The sequence below is a fragment of the Lucilia sericata genome, unplaced genomic scaffold (assembly GCF_015586225.1).
Source record: "Lucilia sericata isolate MDLA Ls3-8-SP2 unplaced genomic scaffold, ASM1558622v1 Contig000824F_arrow, whole genome shotgun sequence".
Lineage (NCBI taxonomy): Eukaryota > Metazoa > Arthropoda > Insecta > Diptera > Calliphoridae > Lucilia > Lucilia sericata.
In genome coordinates this window covers 103,785-116,169 of record NW_023994816.1, presented here as the reverse complement: position 1 = coordinate 116,169, position 12,385 = coordinate 103,785, and the positions used below count along the sequence as shown (strand labels likewise).

Sequence of the window (12,385 nt, the reverse complement as noted above, 5' to 3'; positions counted from 1 at the left end):
GGGAATGGAAGGTAATCTTAAAATCATATCTGAAGACTTTCACGACCTGTTGCTTTGACAAGAGCACTTAGTGGCGTTTTTGGTAGACCGAAGCTTATCATCTCCAATAAGCCAAACATTACACTAAGGGGACTCACTGTGGTAGGTCAAGTATGAACAGAGTAAACCTCGAAACATACCCCGACAAAGAAGTGAACTTTATGGATAACATAACATTCAAACCACCACACAGACCTTTGGGCCATCACAAAATCTGCTACCTTTTTCATTTAAATGTGTGTTAACGAAGTTGCAAGCGATTTTCGTTTTTTAAAGTGTTTTGACAAAAATATCGGGTTTTTTAAGGAATATATGGGACATAATAGACAACAGTTTAATTTTCAAAATCTTTTATTTAATATAAATCAAAGATATTAGCACTTCATTTAGAACCATTTGTTGACAGCATATTCTTCAGAGGCGGAACACAAGTTAGGATATTGGGGATTGGTGCCAGTGGTGCAAGAGGTACCAGCCTGTTGGCAACTAGCATAGATGGGGAAGTTGATCATGTTGGTGGTGGCATAGTTGCAAGCAACCAGGTAATTCTTAAAACCACCCTCAGTGTACATGGAAGCAGCACAACCTACACGAATGTTACGATCAGCCATCATAACAGTGAAGTGACCAATAGCACTAAATATGAAAAGAAGGAAAATTGAAATATAAACTGGAATAAAATTATATTATTGAAACTTACGGTCCCGAGTAGCCATTAGGATAAGAATCAATATAAGCCTGTTGACTGTCCTTAACTTCAGAGTACCACATTTCAACGGATTCCTTCAATTTTTCAGCATGATCAACATCACCAAAGAAACCCATCCAAGCAAGATTTTGTCCAGCATATTTGAAGGCAGCAGTGTTACGGCATCTGTCATGATTCATTTGACATTGTTTAACATTAAGAGCAGCAATGGCAGCCAATTCATCATCCCATTCCATGGTGGCCATACGACAGGCAGGACTGTGTCTGGCATCACCACCACCAGCAATAAAGTTACGTTTTTCGTTATGGGCATCAACTAAAACTTGTTTCAAGTTATCGTCAATATTAACCATTTCAGCATCGGCAGGGCAGGAGGGAGCAAATTGCTAAAAGTATTATAGAATTTTAAAATTGTTAATATAAATTTAAATTATGTTAAAAATTTCTTGTATAACTTACTCCACTGTGTCCACAAGCAATATGTCTAGCACCATTATTACAGATAGAGTTGGAACAGTAATCGGTGGCAGATACTGCTGCAACCATGCATAAGAGAGCTACAAAACGATTCATTTTTGAGAAGATTTAAGATGAGTTTTTCTAACTTTGAGTTCAATACCCAACTGTTGAATTTTTCACTTATGTTGAACCTTTTATATAGGAAATTTAATTAGCAATTTGTTTTTTTGCAATTAAATTCCATACATATTTTTTTTTATCAATATTGATACAGCTGTTTTGACTTCTTAAATTATATTTTTGTTTTAAATATTTTGGCAAATACTTACTTAGTTCAAATATGTACATATATTTTGAATTTAGTCGACATCAATGTTTATTTTAGTTAAATATTATGTAGAAATACTTTTAGACGCTACTAAATAAATGATACTTAGAAGAATTTTAGGAGAGTTTAATGTGTTTGGTTCTGTAGGCCTATTTCAATTTACCCTGAGAAGATCAGCATTTCTGAATAAAATCAAGATCAAAAGTTTTAAGCATAACAATCTAATAATTTTTCCGAACGTTAATACCGTTCTACCGGCTCCCCAAATTAAATATAAACTCTAGCTTTTCAATTTATTTGCTTTAATGTTTTCCGTTAAATTTAAAATCTATGTTAAAACAAAATAGTCCCTTAAAACCATTTGTTAACCTCATAAACCTCCGATGAAGAACACAAATTGGGATAATCCTCATTAACGCCTGTGGTACATGAACTAGCAGCCTTATCGCAACTGGTATAAATGGGGAAATTAATCATATTAGTCGTGGCATAGTTGCAAGCAACTAAATAAGCCTTATAAGGTTGATCAGTTACAGAGTAAGTGGAAGCAGCACAACCCACACGAATATTACGATCAGCTACCATGACGGTAAAGTGGCCAATAGTTCTGAAATTAAGAAAATATATGTGTAAACTTGATCTCTTAAATATTTATTTTACCAGCTACTTACGGTCCATTATAGTTATTGGGATATGAATTAATATATTCCATTTTACTATCAGCTACCTCACCATACCACATATTCACTGCCTGTTGCAACATAGAAGCATCATTTGCTTGACCAAAGAAACCCATCCAAGCTAAATTTTGTCCAGAATAATGGAAGGTATCAGAGTTGCGACATTTATCGTGAGCCATAGCACATTGTTTAACATTAAAAGCTGCAATGGCAGCTAATTCATCATCCCATTCCATGGTGGCCATACGACAGGCAGGACTTAGCTTAGATTCACCACCACCAGCAATAAAATTACGTTTCTCATTGTGGGTTGAAACAATGACATTCTTCAAATTATCATCAATATTGACTAAGGCAGCATCATCGGGACAAGTATCAGCAAAGTTCTAGAATAATTTTTTGTTGAAAAATTTTAAAAAATAGGGAAATTTTCGAAATGAGATCTTTATCAGAAATATAAAAATGAGAAATTTATCGAAAATTTTCTCTATTATAAAAACATTTATCGAAAATAGGAGAATCTATCGAAAATTTTCTATATAAAAAGTATATTTATAGAAAATTTTCTGATAAAGTGAAAAGTTATCGAAAAGTATTTGTAAAAATTAAAAATTTATCGCAATTTTTCTATAAAATGAGAAATTTATCGAATATTTTATATTAAAAGCTAATTTATCGAAAATTTTCTACACAAAGGAGAAGAAACAAAAGAGGAATTTTTCAAAATTTGTATAGAAACAAAATGAAATTTTTCTATAAAAAGAGAAATCTTTCGAAATTTTTCTATATAAAGAAAAATCTATTCAAATTTTTCTATAAAACGAAAAACTCATTGATATTTTTTTCTTTATTAAAAAATTCATCGATATTTTTTAATAGAGACAACTTTATCAAAAGTTGTCTATTCAAAATTGCCTAAATCGAAAATTTTCTATAAAACTCAATTTATCTACAAAAATTATTATCGACAATTTTCTATAAAAATTGATTATCGAAAGTTTTATATAAAAAATAATTATCGAAAATTTTCTATAAAAATTAATTATCGAAAATTTTCTATAAAAATCAATTATCGAAAATTTTCTATAAAAATCAATTATCGAAAATTTTCTATAAAAATCAATTATCGAAAATTTTCTATAAAAATCAATTATCGAAATTTTCTATAAAAATCAATTATCGAAAATTTTCTATAAAAATTAATTATCGAAAATTTTTTATAAAAATTAATTCATCGAAAATTTTTTTTAAAAATTTATTTATCGAAAATTGTCTTCAAAAATTAGTCTATCGAAAATTTTCTATAAAAATTAATTCATCGAAAATTTTCTTTAAAAATTAATTTAGTTAGTTAGTTAGTTAGTTAGTTAGTTAGTTAGTTAGTTAGTAGTTAGTTAGTTAGTTAGTTAGTTAGTTAGTAGTTAGTTAGTTAGTTAGTTAGTTAGTAGTAGTTAGTTAGTTAGTTAGTTAGTTAGTTAGTTAGTTAGTTAGTTAGTTAGTTAGTTAGTTAGTTAGTTAGTTAGTTAGTTAGTTAGTTAGTTAGTAGTTAGTTAGTTAGTTAGTTAGTTAGTTAGTTAGTTAGTTAGTTAGTTAGTAGTTAGTTAGTTAGTTAGTTAGTTAGTTAGTTAGTTAGTTAGTTAGTTAGTTAGTTAGTAGTTAGTTAGTTAGTTAGTTAGTTAGTTAGTTAGTTAGTTAGTTAGTTAGTTAGTTAGTTAGTTAGTTAGTTAGTAGTTAGTTAGTTAGTTAGTTAGTTAGTTAGTTAGTTAGTTAGTTAGTTAGTTAGTTAGTTAGTTAGTTAGTTAGTTAGTTAGTTAGTTAGTTAGTTAGTTAGTTAGTAGTTAGTTAGTTAGTTAGTTAGTTAGTAGTTAGTTAGTTAGTTAGTTAGTTAGTTAGTTAGTTAGTTAGTTAGTTAGTTAGTTAGTTAGTTAGTTAGTTAGTTAGTTAGTTAGTTAGTTAGTAGTTAGTTAGTTAGTTAGTTAGTTAGTTAGTTAGTTAGTTAGTTAGTTAGTTAGTTAGTTAGTTAGTTAGTTAGTTAGTTAGTTAGTTAGTTAGTTAGTTAGTTAGTTAGTTAGTTAGTTAGTTAGTTAGTTAGTTAGTTAGTTAGTTAGTTAGTTAGTTAGTTAGTTAGTTAGTTAGTTAGTTAGTTAGTTAGTTAGTAGTAGTTAGTTAGTTAGTTAGTTAGTTAGTTAGTTAGTTAGTTAGTTAGTTAGTTAGTAGTTAGTTAGTTAGTTAGTTAGTTAGTTAGTTAGTTAGTTAGTTAGTTAGTTAGTTAGTTAGTTAGTTAGTTAGTAGTTAGTTAGTTAGTTAGTTAGTTAGTTAGTTAGTTAGTAGTTAGTTAGTAGTTAGTTAGTTAGTTAGTTAGTTAGTTAGTTAGTTAGTTAGTTAGTTAGTTAGTTAGTTAGTAGTTAGTTAGTTAGTTAGTTAGTTAGTTAGTTAGTTAGTTAGAAAATTGAAATTTGAAAATTCAATTTTCCTAAAAAGAAAATTTGTTAAAAATTATCTATAAAAAGAAAATTTTTAGAAAATTTTCTGTAAAAGTACATTTACCACAAATTTTCTAATTTTTTATTTCCTTAATATACCGGGAATCGTAGAAATTGGGTATCTGCTAGATTTACTTACACCACTATTACCGCAAGCTATATGGGTAACACCAGCACTGCAGAGTGAATCCGAGCAATAATCCGTACCCGAGGCAAAAGCAATTGCCGCTACTACACACATTAAAATTGCGAAATTATTCATTGTTTTATTGTAACTGCTAACAGAACTTTAAGTTTAAACTATTTCCGATTAACTGATAATTTTTCAAATATTACAGCAATATTTTATAGGAATTTTAGAAAAGGCGTTTAAAGCTAATTACTGAAACATATGTCTTCAAAATCTTAACAAATATGTCTGTCAAATTGTAAGTGCAACAATTACTCCAGACATTTTGTATTGTGTAATATTTGCATTTGCAAATATTGTTGTTACTTTCGATTGTTAATTATAAAATGTAAAAAAATTAGTTATTTATTAGACAAAATATATGTATGTATGTATGTAAACCATAACTGTACTTATAGTTTTTCTAGAAACGTGATCTGCGACAAATTCAAAATGATTCATGGGTATTTCGAAATTTAATTTAAATAAAAATATTCTTTGAAAAATGCACTTTTTATGGTAAAAATCTAAATAAAAGCACTGAACCCAACAGTGTAACAATTAGTGAATTACACGGATATTTAAACCCAGATTTTAAAAATAAAACAAAAATGTAATTTCACTAATGCAATAACTTTCGGTTACACAGTGTTACAATTTTGCATTAGTTCAGCTGTTGTTCGAGCAACAATAATTTTAAATAAACACCATTTTATTGAATCGACAATGAACTTCAACCAATATCGTCTGGTTCGTAACTATTGTTTGTAATAAAAGATCAATGTGAACGTGCATTAAAATAATAATTTCAAATACATAAACTTTAAATCAATAAAATACATTGTTTTTAAAGATGAAAACATTTGTGCAAATAAATGTTTAAAAATTATTATTATTTTTCACAGACATAAAATATTTATTTAACATACTGCGTACGTCTACTAAAACTATTTACTATTATTTAACTACCACAGTAGTTGGCAAATTTATCTTTATTACAGTTTCCAGTAAACGGTCTAATTAAAAATCAAAGTAGGTTTTTAGGAAAAAGATACAGATTTTAATTAATATTTGTTTCTAAGATGACATAATAAAAAGATAAATAACATTTTTTTAAATGTTCAAATAAACGTCAATTCTTATTTTTGTTTAAATTATATTTGTATCAATTTTTATTCAAAAACATGTTTATTTTTTTATAAAAGAATATTATATCATCTGCGAGAGTAAAGTAAATAAATAAGTTAATGAAAAATATGTCAAATTTATGAACACTTTTACAGTTAGCACTCGATTTTTCTAGTTATATTTACTCGATAATTTTTAGTTATATTTATTCAATTTTCAACAATTTTTCGATAAAGTTTCTTTTATAGAAAATTTTTGATAGAATTTTTTTAATGAAAATTTCCTATAAATTTTCTTTTAATAGAAAATTTTTCATAAATTATCTTTTAATAGAAAATTTTCTATAAATTTTCTTTTTTTTTTTTATAAATTTCCTTTTTATAGAAAATTTCTATAAATTTTCTTTTAATAGAAAATTTTCTATAAATTTTCTTTTAATAGAAAATTTTCTATAAATTTTCTTTTAATAGAAAATTTTCTAAAAAATTTCTTTTTTTCATAAATTTTTTTTATAGAAAATTTTCTATAAATTATCTTTTTATAGACAATTTTTTATAAATTTTCTTTTAATAGAAAATTTTCTATAAATTTTCTTTAATAGAAAATTTTCTATAAATTTTCTTTTAACAGAAAATTTTCTATAAATTTTCTTTTAACAGAAAATTTTCTATAAATTTTCTTTTAACAGAAAATTTTCTATAAATTTTCTTTTTACAGAAAATTTTCTATAAATTTTCTTTTTATAGAAAATTTTTCATAAATTTTCTTTTATAGAAAATTTTTCATAAATTTTCTTTTTATAGAAAATTTTTCATACATTTTCTTTTTATAGAAAATTTTTCATAAATTTTCTTTTTATAGAAAATTTTGCATAAATTTTCTTTTTATAGAAAATTTTGCATAAATTTTCTTTTTATAGAAAATTTTTCATAAATTTTCTTTTTATAGAAAATTTTTCATAAATTTTCTTTTTATAGAAAATTTTTCACAAATTTTCTTTTTATAGAAAATTTTTCACAAATTTTCTTTTTATAGAAAATTTTTCACAAATTTTCTTTTTATAGAAAATTTTTCACAAATTTTCTTTTTATAGAAAATTTTTCACAAATTTTCTTTTTATAGAAAATTTTTCACAAATTTTCTTTTTATGGAAAATTTTTTATATTTTTTTTAATAGAAAATTTTCCATAAATACTATTTTTATAGAAAATTTTTCATAATTTTTTTTAATGAAAATTTTCCATAAATTTTCTTTTTATAGAAAATTTTTCATAACTTTATTTAAAAAAAAGGTTCAATAAAAACTTTTTACAGAAAATGTTCTACATATTATCTTTTTATAGAAAATGTTGTACATATTTTCTTTTTATAGAAAATTTTCCATAAATTTTCTTTTTTATTCAAAATTTTTCAGAAATTTTTTTTATAGAAAAAGTTCCAAAAATTTTTTAGAATTTTTTTTTATAAAAAATTTTTTAGAATTTTTTTTATAGAAAATTTTTTAGAAATTTTCTTTTTATACAAAATTTTCTAAAAATTTTATGTAAACAAAATTTCCAGAAATTTTATTTTTTATAAAAAAATTTGCTGAAATTTTCTTTTTCAGAAATTTTCTTTTTTATAGAAAAAAGTCCAGAAATTTCCTTTTTTATAAAAAAAATTCTGGAAATTTTCTGTTTTATAAAAAAATTTCTGAAAATTTCTTTTTATAAAAAACTATCCAGAAATTCTCTTTTAATGAAAAATTTCCAGAAATTTTCTTTTAATAATTTTTTTTCTTTCTATAAAAAATGTCCAAAAAATTTTCCTTTCTATAGAAAATTTTCCAGAAATTTTCTTTTTTAACACATTTTTAATAAATCTTCTTTTTATAGAAAATTTTCCCTAAATTTTCTTATTATAGAAAATGTTTTTAGAAATTTTCTTTTTAAAGAAAATTTTCAAATTTTTTTTGTCAAAATTTTCAGAATTTTAGCTCTAATAGTTTGTCAGATAAACCAATTTTTGTATTTAATTCATATGGGAGGTATCAAGCTTCCCTTATGAAAGTCCGCCCATTTTTGTCCAAAATATTGACGTTGATACTAAACTGGCTACGAATAAATTTGAGGACTCAATCTGTTGTATTTTCTCAGATATACTAATTAAAGATTTTCTTTATATGGTAGGTGTCACGCCCACTATAGCTAGGCTGCCCATTTTATCAACATGGTTCATATGGTTGTCAAACTTGTTCATACAAAATTTGAGGGCTCTTATTTTTGCAGCTTCTCAGATATGCGACTTTTAATACTTGTTCTGTATGTGGGCGTGGCACCTCGCCTACTTGGGATTCCAAAACAAAAGGTTCCAGACATACGGTAAGACACTGTGAAAATTTCAAGAAAATCGGTTCAAATCATACGACAAGTGTAATTTACATTTTCTATAAATAAATGTTAAAATTTTTTATAAATAAAAAAATTATGGAACATTTTCTATAAAAAGAAAATTTATGAAAAATATTCTGTATAAAGGAATTCTTTTGATAAATAGGGAATTTTTCAATATTTATATCCCTAATAATATTTATTAACATCATATGATTCCGAGGTGGAACACAAATTTTCGTAAGATGGATTAGTGCCAGACTGACACTCAGCCGCAGGTTTATCGCAGCTTTTATAGATGGGGAAATCAACCATATTGGTGGCGGCATAATTGCAAGCAAACAAATAATCTTTAAAATCTTTGCCAGCTACAGTGTAAGTGGAGGCAGCACAACCTACTCGTATATTACGATCAGACGCCAATGCTGTGAAATGACCTATCATTCTGAAATAATAAATTGGATTTTTAAAAGAGACTAAATTAGTAGCAAAATAAACTCATTTTTAACATACGGTCCCGCATAATCCCTCGGAAATTTATCAATAATATTCTGTTTAACATTCTTTTTTTCATTGAACCATAAATCAATAGATTGCAGTATGCTGTCGGTATCATTAGCAGTTTCTAAAAAGCCTATATCTGCAAGATTTTGTCCCGAATGCTTGAAAGCATCGGTGTTATGACATTTATCGTGTTCCATTTCACATTTTAAGACGTTTAGTTTAGCCAGAGAAGCTAATTCTTCATCCCATTCCATGGTGGCCATGCGACAAACCGGCTTAAGATCACCACCACCAGCCGCAATAGTATTACGTTTCTCATTATGAGTCTGGACAATTAAGTTTTTTAATGGCTCAGTTATTTCTCTAAGTTCGGCATCACTGGGACAGTTGGGGGAGAATTTCTGATATGAAAACAGTTAATAATTAATTTCGTTATATCCCATATACTTGAAATTATTGAACTTACGCCTTCATTATTACAGGCAACATGGGTGTCACCTTCTTTACAAATGTCTTTGCTGCAATAATCTGTAGCTATCACAGCATTGACAAAAGTCACAAGAAAAATTAATTTTATACATCCTTTCATTTTATTTTAAAATTTTATTAATTTTTAACGGTTATAGTTTTTGAATTCAGTTTTCTCTAGTACTTTGTGTTTTATACTAAATCGTTGTAAAATAGTTTGCAATTTTTAATAAATAAATTGCAATCTATGGACCAACGACCGTTGCTAATTGATTTCGGTATAAAGTATTTTGTTAAAAAAATATTTAAAAAATATTTAAACAGTACTTAACTGTTCAACTTTAAAACAAGCTAGGGTTTCCCAACAAATTATTTAGTTCAAAAGAAGTAAATTGAATGTTCACACCAACGAACATAACATTTTTATATATAGAACAGAACTAGAAAAGAACAAGAACAGAACTGAACAGAACTAGAAGAGAACTAGAACAGAACTAAAATAGAACTAGAACAGAACTAGAACAGAACTAAAACAGAACTAGAACAGAACTAGCACAGAACTAGAACAGAACTAGAACTAGAACAGAACTAGAACAGAACTAGAACAGAACTAGAACTAGAACAGAACTAGAACAGAACTAGAACAGAACTAGAACAGAACTAGAACAGAACTAGAACAGAACTAGAACAGAACTAGAACAGAACTAGAACAGAACTAGAACAGAACTAGAACAGAACTAGAACAGAACTAGAACAGAACTAGAATAAACATATCTGAAAGAGTTTAAATCAGAGCAATGTTTTGTATTACTCATTTCAAAAACAGCCAAATTTCAGTCGTAACCAATCCTCTTGTCGCCAATAAGTACCCCTGTTATCATTAAGAATTTAAATTTATGATTGAAACTCTTATCATAACAAACGTGTGAACACAGCAGAACTAGAACAGAACTAGAACAGAACTAGAACAGAACTAGAGCAGAACTAGAACAGAACTAGAACAGAACTAGAACAGAACTAGAACAGAACTAGAATAGAACTAGAACAGAACTAGAACAGAACTAGAACAGAACTAGAACATAACTAGAACAGAACTAGAACAGAACTAGAACAGAACTAGAACAGAACTAGAACAGAACTAGAACAGAACTAGAACAGAACTAGAACAGAACTAGAACAGAACTAGAACAGAACTAGAACAGAACTAGAACAGAACTAGAACAGAACTAGAACAGAACTAGAACGGAACTAGAACAGAACTAGAACAGAACTAGAACAGAACTAGAACAGAACTAGAACAGAACTAGAACAGAACTAGAACAGAACTAGAACAGAACTAGAACAGAAATAGAACAGAACTAGAACAGAACTAGAACAGAAAAGCTGGGGTTTCCCATTAAATGATGTTCAAAAGAACTAAATTACACGTTCACACTAACAAATAAAGAAAGATGTTTATAAATAAACTTATCTGAAACAGTTTAAATCACAGCAATGTTTTGTATTACTCATTTCAAAAACAGCGAAATTTCCGTCATAACCCTCTTGTCGCCAATAAGTACCCCTGTTATCATTAAGAATTTAAATTTATGATTGAAACTCTTATCATAATAAACGTGTGAACACAGTACAGTTGCAATGCAAATTTAAACTTGTTATGACATCATTGTTTACTATTTGGTACTATTTAAATACAAATGTCGATCGATAAGAAATGCTGAAATTTATTTCAGTATTTAAATTTAGATGATATATTTTTCTATGTAAATCTTGTTTCGTTTTTAAAACTACATGATTTGTTTAAATGTTATTTAACAAGTAGTAAATTGTTTTAAAACATATGAAGCCCCTTTTTATTGCAATGATTTTTTTCGAGTGATATATCTTTAAAGAAACCTAATAATACTACAAATTCAATTTCGTTAAGATTTTGTAATTGTAAACAATTTCGGATTTTCGTAATTTTTTCTTCAATAATTATAAATCTATTAAAAATGTTTTAAAGCTTAACAAATAATAAATTTTAATAAAAATAACAAAATATAACAAAGTTAGTTTCCAAGAAAACCAACACATCTAAGGAAATGTATTAACCTTATATGATTCCGAGGTAGAACACAAATTTTTATAAGATGGATTAGTGCCCGACTGACACTTAACAGCAGGCTTATCACAGCTTTTATAGATGGCATAATTAACCATACTAACGGTGGCATAATTGCAAGCAAATAAATAAGCTTTATTTTTGCCAGAAACAGTGTAAGTGGCAGCAGCACAACCTACACGTGTATTACGATCTGCCATCATAATAGTGAAATGAGCAATATTTCTGAAATACATAGAAAATTATTACAATTCTTAATATTAATAGTTCTACTTACGGTCCCTTATAGCCCTTAGGAAATTTATCAATAATAGCTTGTGAGACATCGCTCTTCTCCCAATACCATAATCTAATAGATTTTTCAATAATAGCAGTATCATTAGGGCTTTGAGTGAAACCCAATGAGTTAAGATTTTGTCCGGAATATTTGAATTTATCGGTATTGTGACAATCATCGTGATTCATTTTACATTGTAAAACATTAAGTTCAGCCAAAGAAGCTAATTCATCATCCCATTCCATGGTGGCCATACGACAGGCAGGCTTAAGATGTTTAACATCACCACCAGCAACAATGTTACGTTTCTCATTGTGCGCCTTGACTATCAACTTTTTCAGCGATTCAGTCATTTCTCGCTTTGCAGCATCTTTGGGACAAGTGGAATAGAATTTCTGTAAGAAAAAAGTTTATAATTTTGCAATTTTGTTTTTGAAATCGAGTTACTTACTCCATCATTATCACAGGCAATATGTTTGTCATCATTATAACAGATTTTATTGCTACAATAATCCGTTGCTATCACAGCGGCAACCAAAGTCGCAGAACAAAAAACTATTAAGAATTTGTTCATGTTTTTTGTAATTTTTCTTGAGAACTGGGTTGTTTTTGACTTTTCAAAACTCAACTGAGGTTGTTTGAATGAAATTTTTAAGTTTATATACTGA

General features: G+C 27.2%; 4 protein-coding genes across 4 annotated transcripts; all 4 read right to left on the bottom strand.

Annotated features, from left to right (window-relative positions):
* Positions 1-372: 372 nt before the first annotated feature.
* LOC119608361 (antigen 5 like allergen Cul n 1-like) lies at positions 373-1,500 on the bottom strand. The gene is made up of 3 exons (XM_037962756.1): positions 1,208-1,500; positions 740-1,134; positions 373-675 (listed from the first exon to the last, which is right to left on the bottom strand). Exons 1-3 carry the CDS (start codon positions 1,319-1,321, stop codon positions 426-428), a joined length of 759 nt encoding a protein of 252 aa, XP_037818684.1. The 5' UTR covers positions 1,322-1,500; the 3' UTR covers positions 373-425.
* A 314-nt stretch (positions 1,501-1,814) lies between these two features.
* LOC119608354 (antigen 5 like allergen Cul n 1-like) lies at positions 1,815-5,028 on the bottom strand. Its single transcript, XM_037962749.1, has 3 exons — positions 4,838-5,028; positions 2,207-2,601; positions 1,815-2,142 (listed from the first exon to the last, which is right to left on the bottom strand). The coding sequence occupies exons 1-3, from the start codon at positions 4,958-4,960 to the stop codon at positions 1,887-1,889; spliced, it is 774 nt and encodes a 257-aa protein (XP_037818677.1). The 5' UTR covers positions 4,961-5,028; the 3' UTR covers positions 1,815-1,886.
* Positions 5,029-8,464: 3,436 nt separating this feature from the next.
* Positions 8,465-9,527, bottom strand: LOC119608357 (antigen 5 like allergen Cul n 1-like). The gene is made up of 3 exons (XM_037962751.1): positions 9,335-9,527; positions 8,878-9,269; positions 8,465-8,809 (listed from the first exon to the last, which is right to left on the bottom strand). Exons 1-3 carry the CDS (start codon positions 9,455-9,457, stop codon positions 8,554-8,556), a joined length of 771 nt encoding a protein of 256 aa, XP_037818679.1. The 5' UTR covers positions 9,458-9,527; the 3' UTR covers positions 8,465-8,553.
* Positions 9,528-11,412: 1,885 nt separating this feature from the next.
* On the bottom strand, positions 11,413-12,310 carry LOC119608373 (antigen 5 like allergen Cul n 1-like). The gene is made up of 3 exons (XM_037962768.1): positions 12,169-12,310; positions 11,718-12,112; positions 11,413-11,665 (listed from the first exon to the last, which is right to left on the bottom strand). Exons 1-3 carry the CDS (start codon positions 12,289-12,291, stop codon positions 11,413-11,415), a joined length of 771 nt encoding a protein of 256 aa, XP_037818696.1. The 5' UTR covers positions 12,292-12,310.
* Between the last annotated feature and the right edge of the window lie 75 nt (positions 12,311-12,385).

What these genes read in the sequence shown, in the direction of transcription:
- LOC119608357 (XM_037962751.1), bottom strand. Translation starts at nt 9,457, where the DNA reads ATGAAAGGATGTATAAAATTAATTTTTCTTGTGACTTTTGTCAATGCT. An exon ending in TTGCCTGTAATAATGAAGGC is followed by an intron (nt 9,270 to 9,334) that starts GTAAGTTCAATA and finishes TTTTCATATCAG; the next exon opens with AAATTCTCCCCCAACTGTCC. An exon ending in CCGAGGGATTATGCGGGACC is followed by an intron (nt 8,810 to 8,877) that starts GTATGTTAAAAA and finishes TTATTATTTCAG; the next exon opens with AATGATAGGTCATTTCACAG.
- LOC119608373 (XM_037962768.1), bottom strand. Translation starts at nt 12,291, where the DNA reads ATGAACAAATTCTTAATAGTTTTTTGTTCTGCGACTTTGGTTGCCGCT. An exon ending in TTGCCTGTGATAATGATGGA is followed by an intron (nt 12,113 to 12,168) that starts GTAAGTAACTCG and finishes TTTTTCTTACAG; the next exon opens with AAATTCTATTCCACTTGTCC. An exon ending in CCTAAGGGCTATAAGGGACC is followed by an intron (nt 11,666 to 11,717) that starts GTAAGTAGAACT and finishes TATGTATTTCAG; the next exon opens with AAATATTGCTCATTTCACTA.
- LOC119608354 (XM_037962749.1), bottom strand. Translation starts at nt 4,960, where the DNA reads ATGAATAATTTCGCAATTTTAATGTGTGTAGTAGCGGCAATTGCTTTT. An exon ending in TAGCTTGCGGTAATAGTGGT is followed by an intron (nt 2,602 to 4,837) that starts GTAAGTAAATCT and finishes AAATTATTCTAG; the next exon opens with AACTTTGCTGATACTTGTCC. An exon ending in CCCAATAACTATAATGGACC is followed by an intron (nt 2,143 to 2,206) that starts GTAAGTAGCTGG and finishes TCTTAATTTCAG; the next exon opens with AACTATTGGCCACTTTACCG.
- LOC119608361 (XM_037962756.1), bottom strand. Translation starts at nt 1,321, where the DNA reads ATGAATCGTTTTGTAGCTCTCTTATGCATGGTTGCAGCAGTATCTGCC. An exon ending in TTGCTTGTGGACACAGTGGA is followed by an intron (nt 1,135 to 1,207) that starts GTAAGTTATACA and finishes TAATACTTTTAG; the next exon opens with CAATTTGCTCCCTCCTGCCC. An exon ending in CCTAATGGCTACTCGGGACC is followed by an intron (nt 676 to 739) that starts GTAAGTTTCAAT and finishes TTTCATATTTAG; the next exon opens with TGCTATTGGTCACTTCACTG.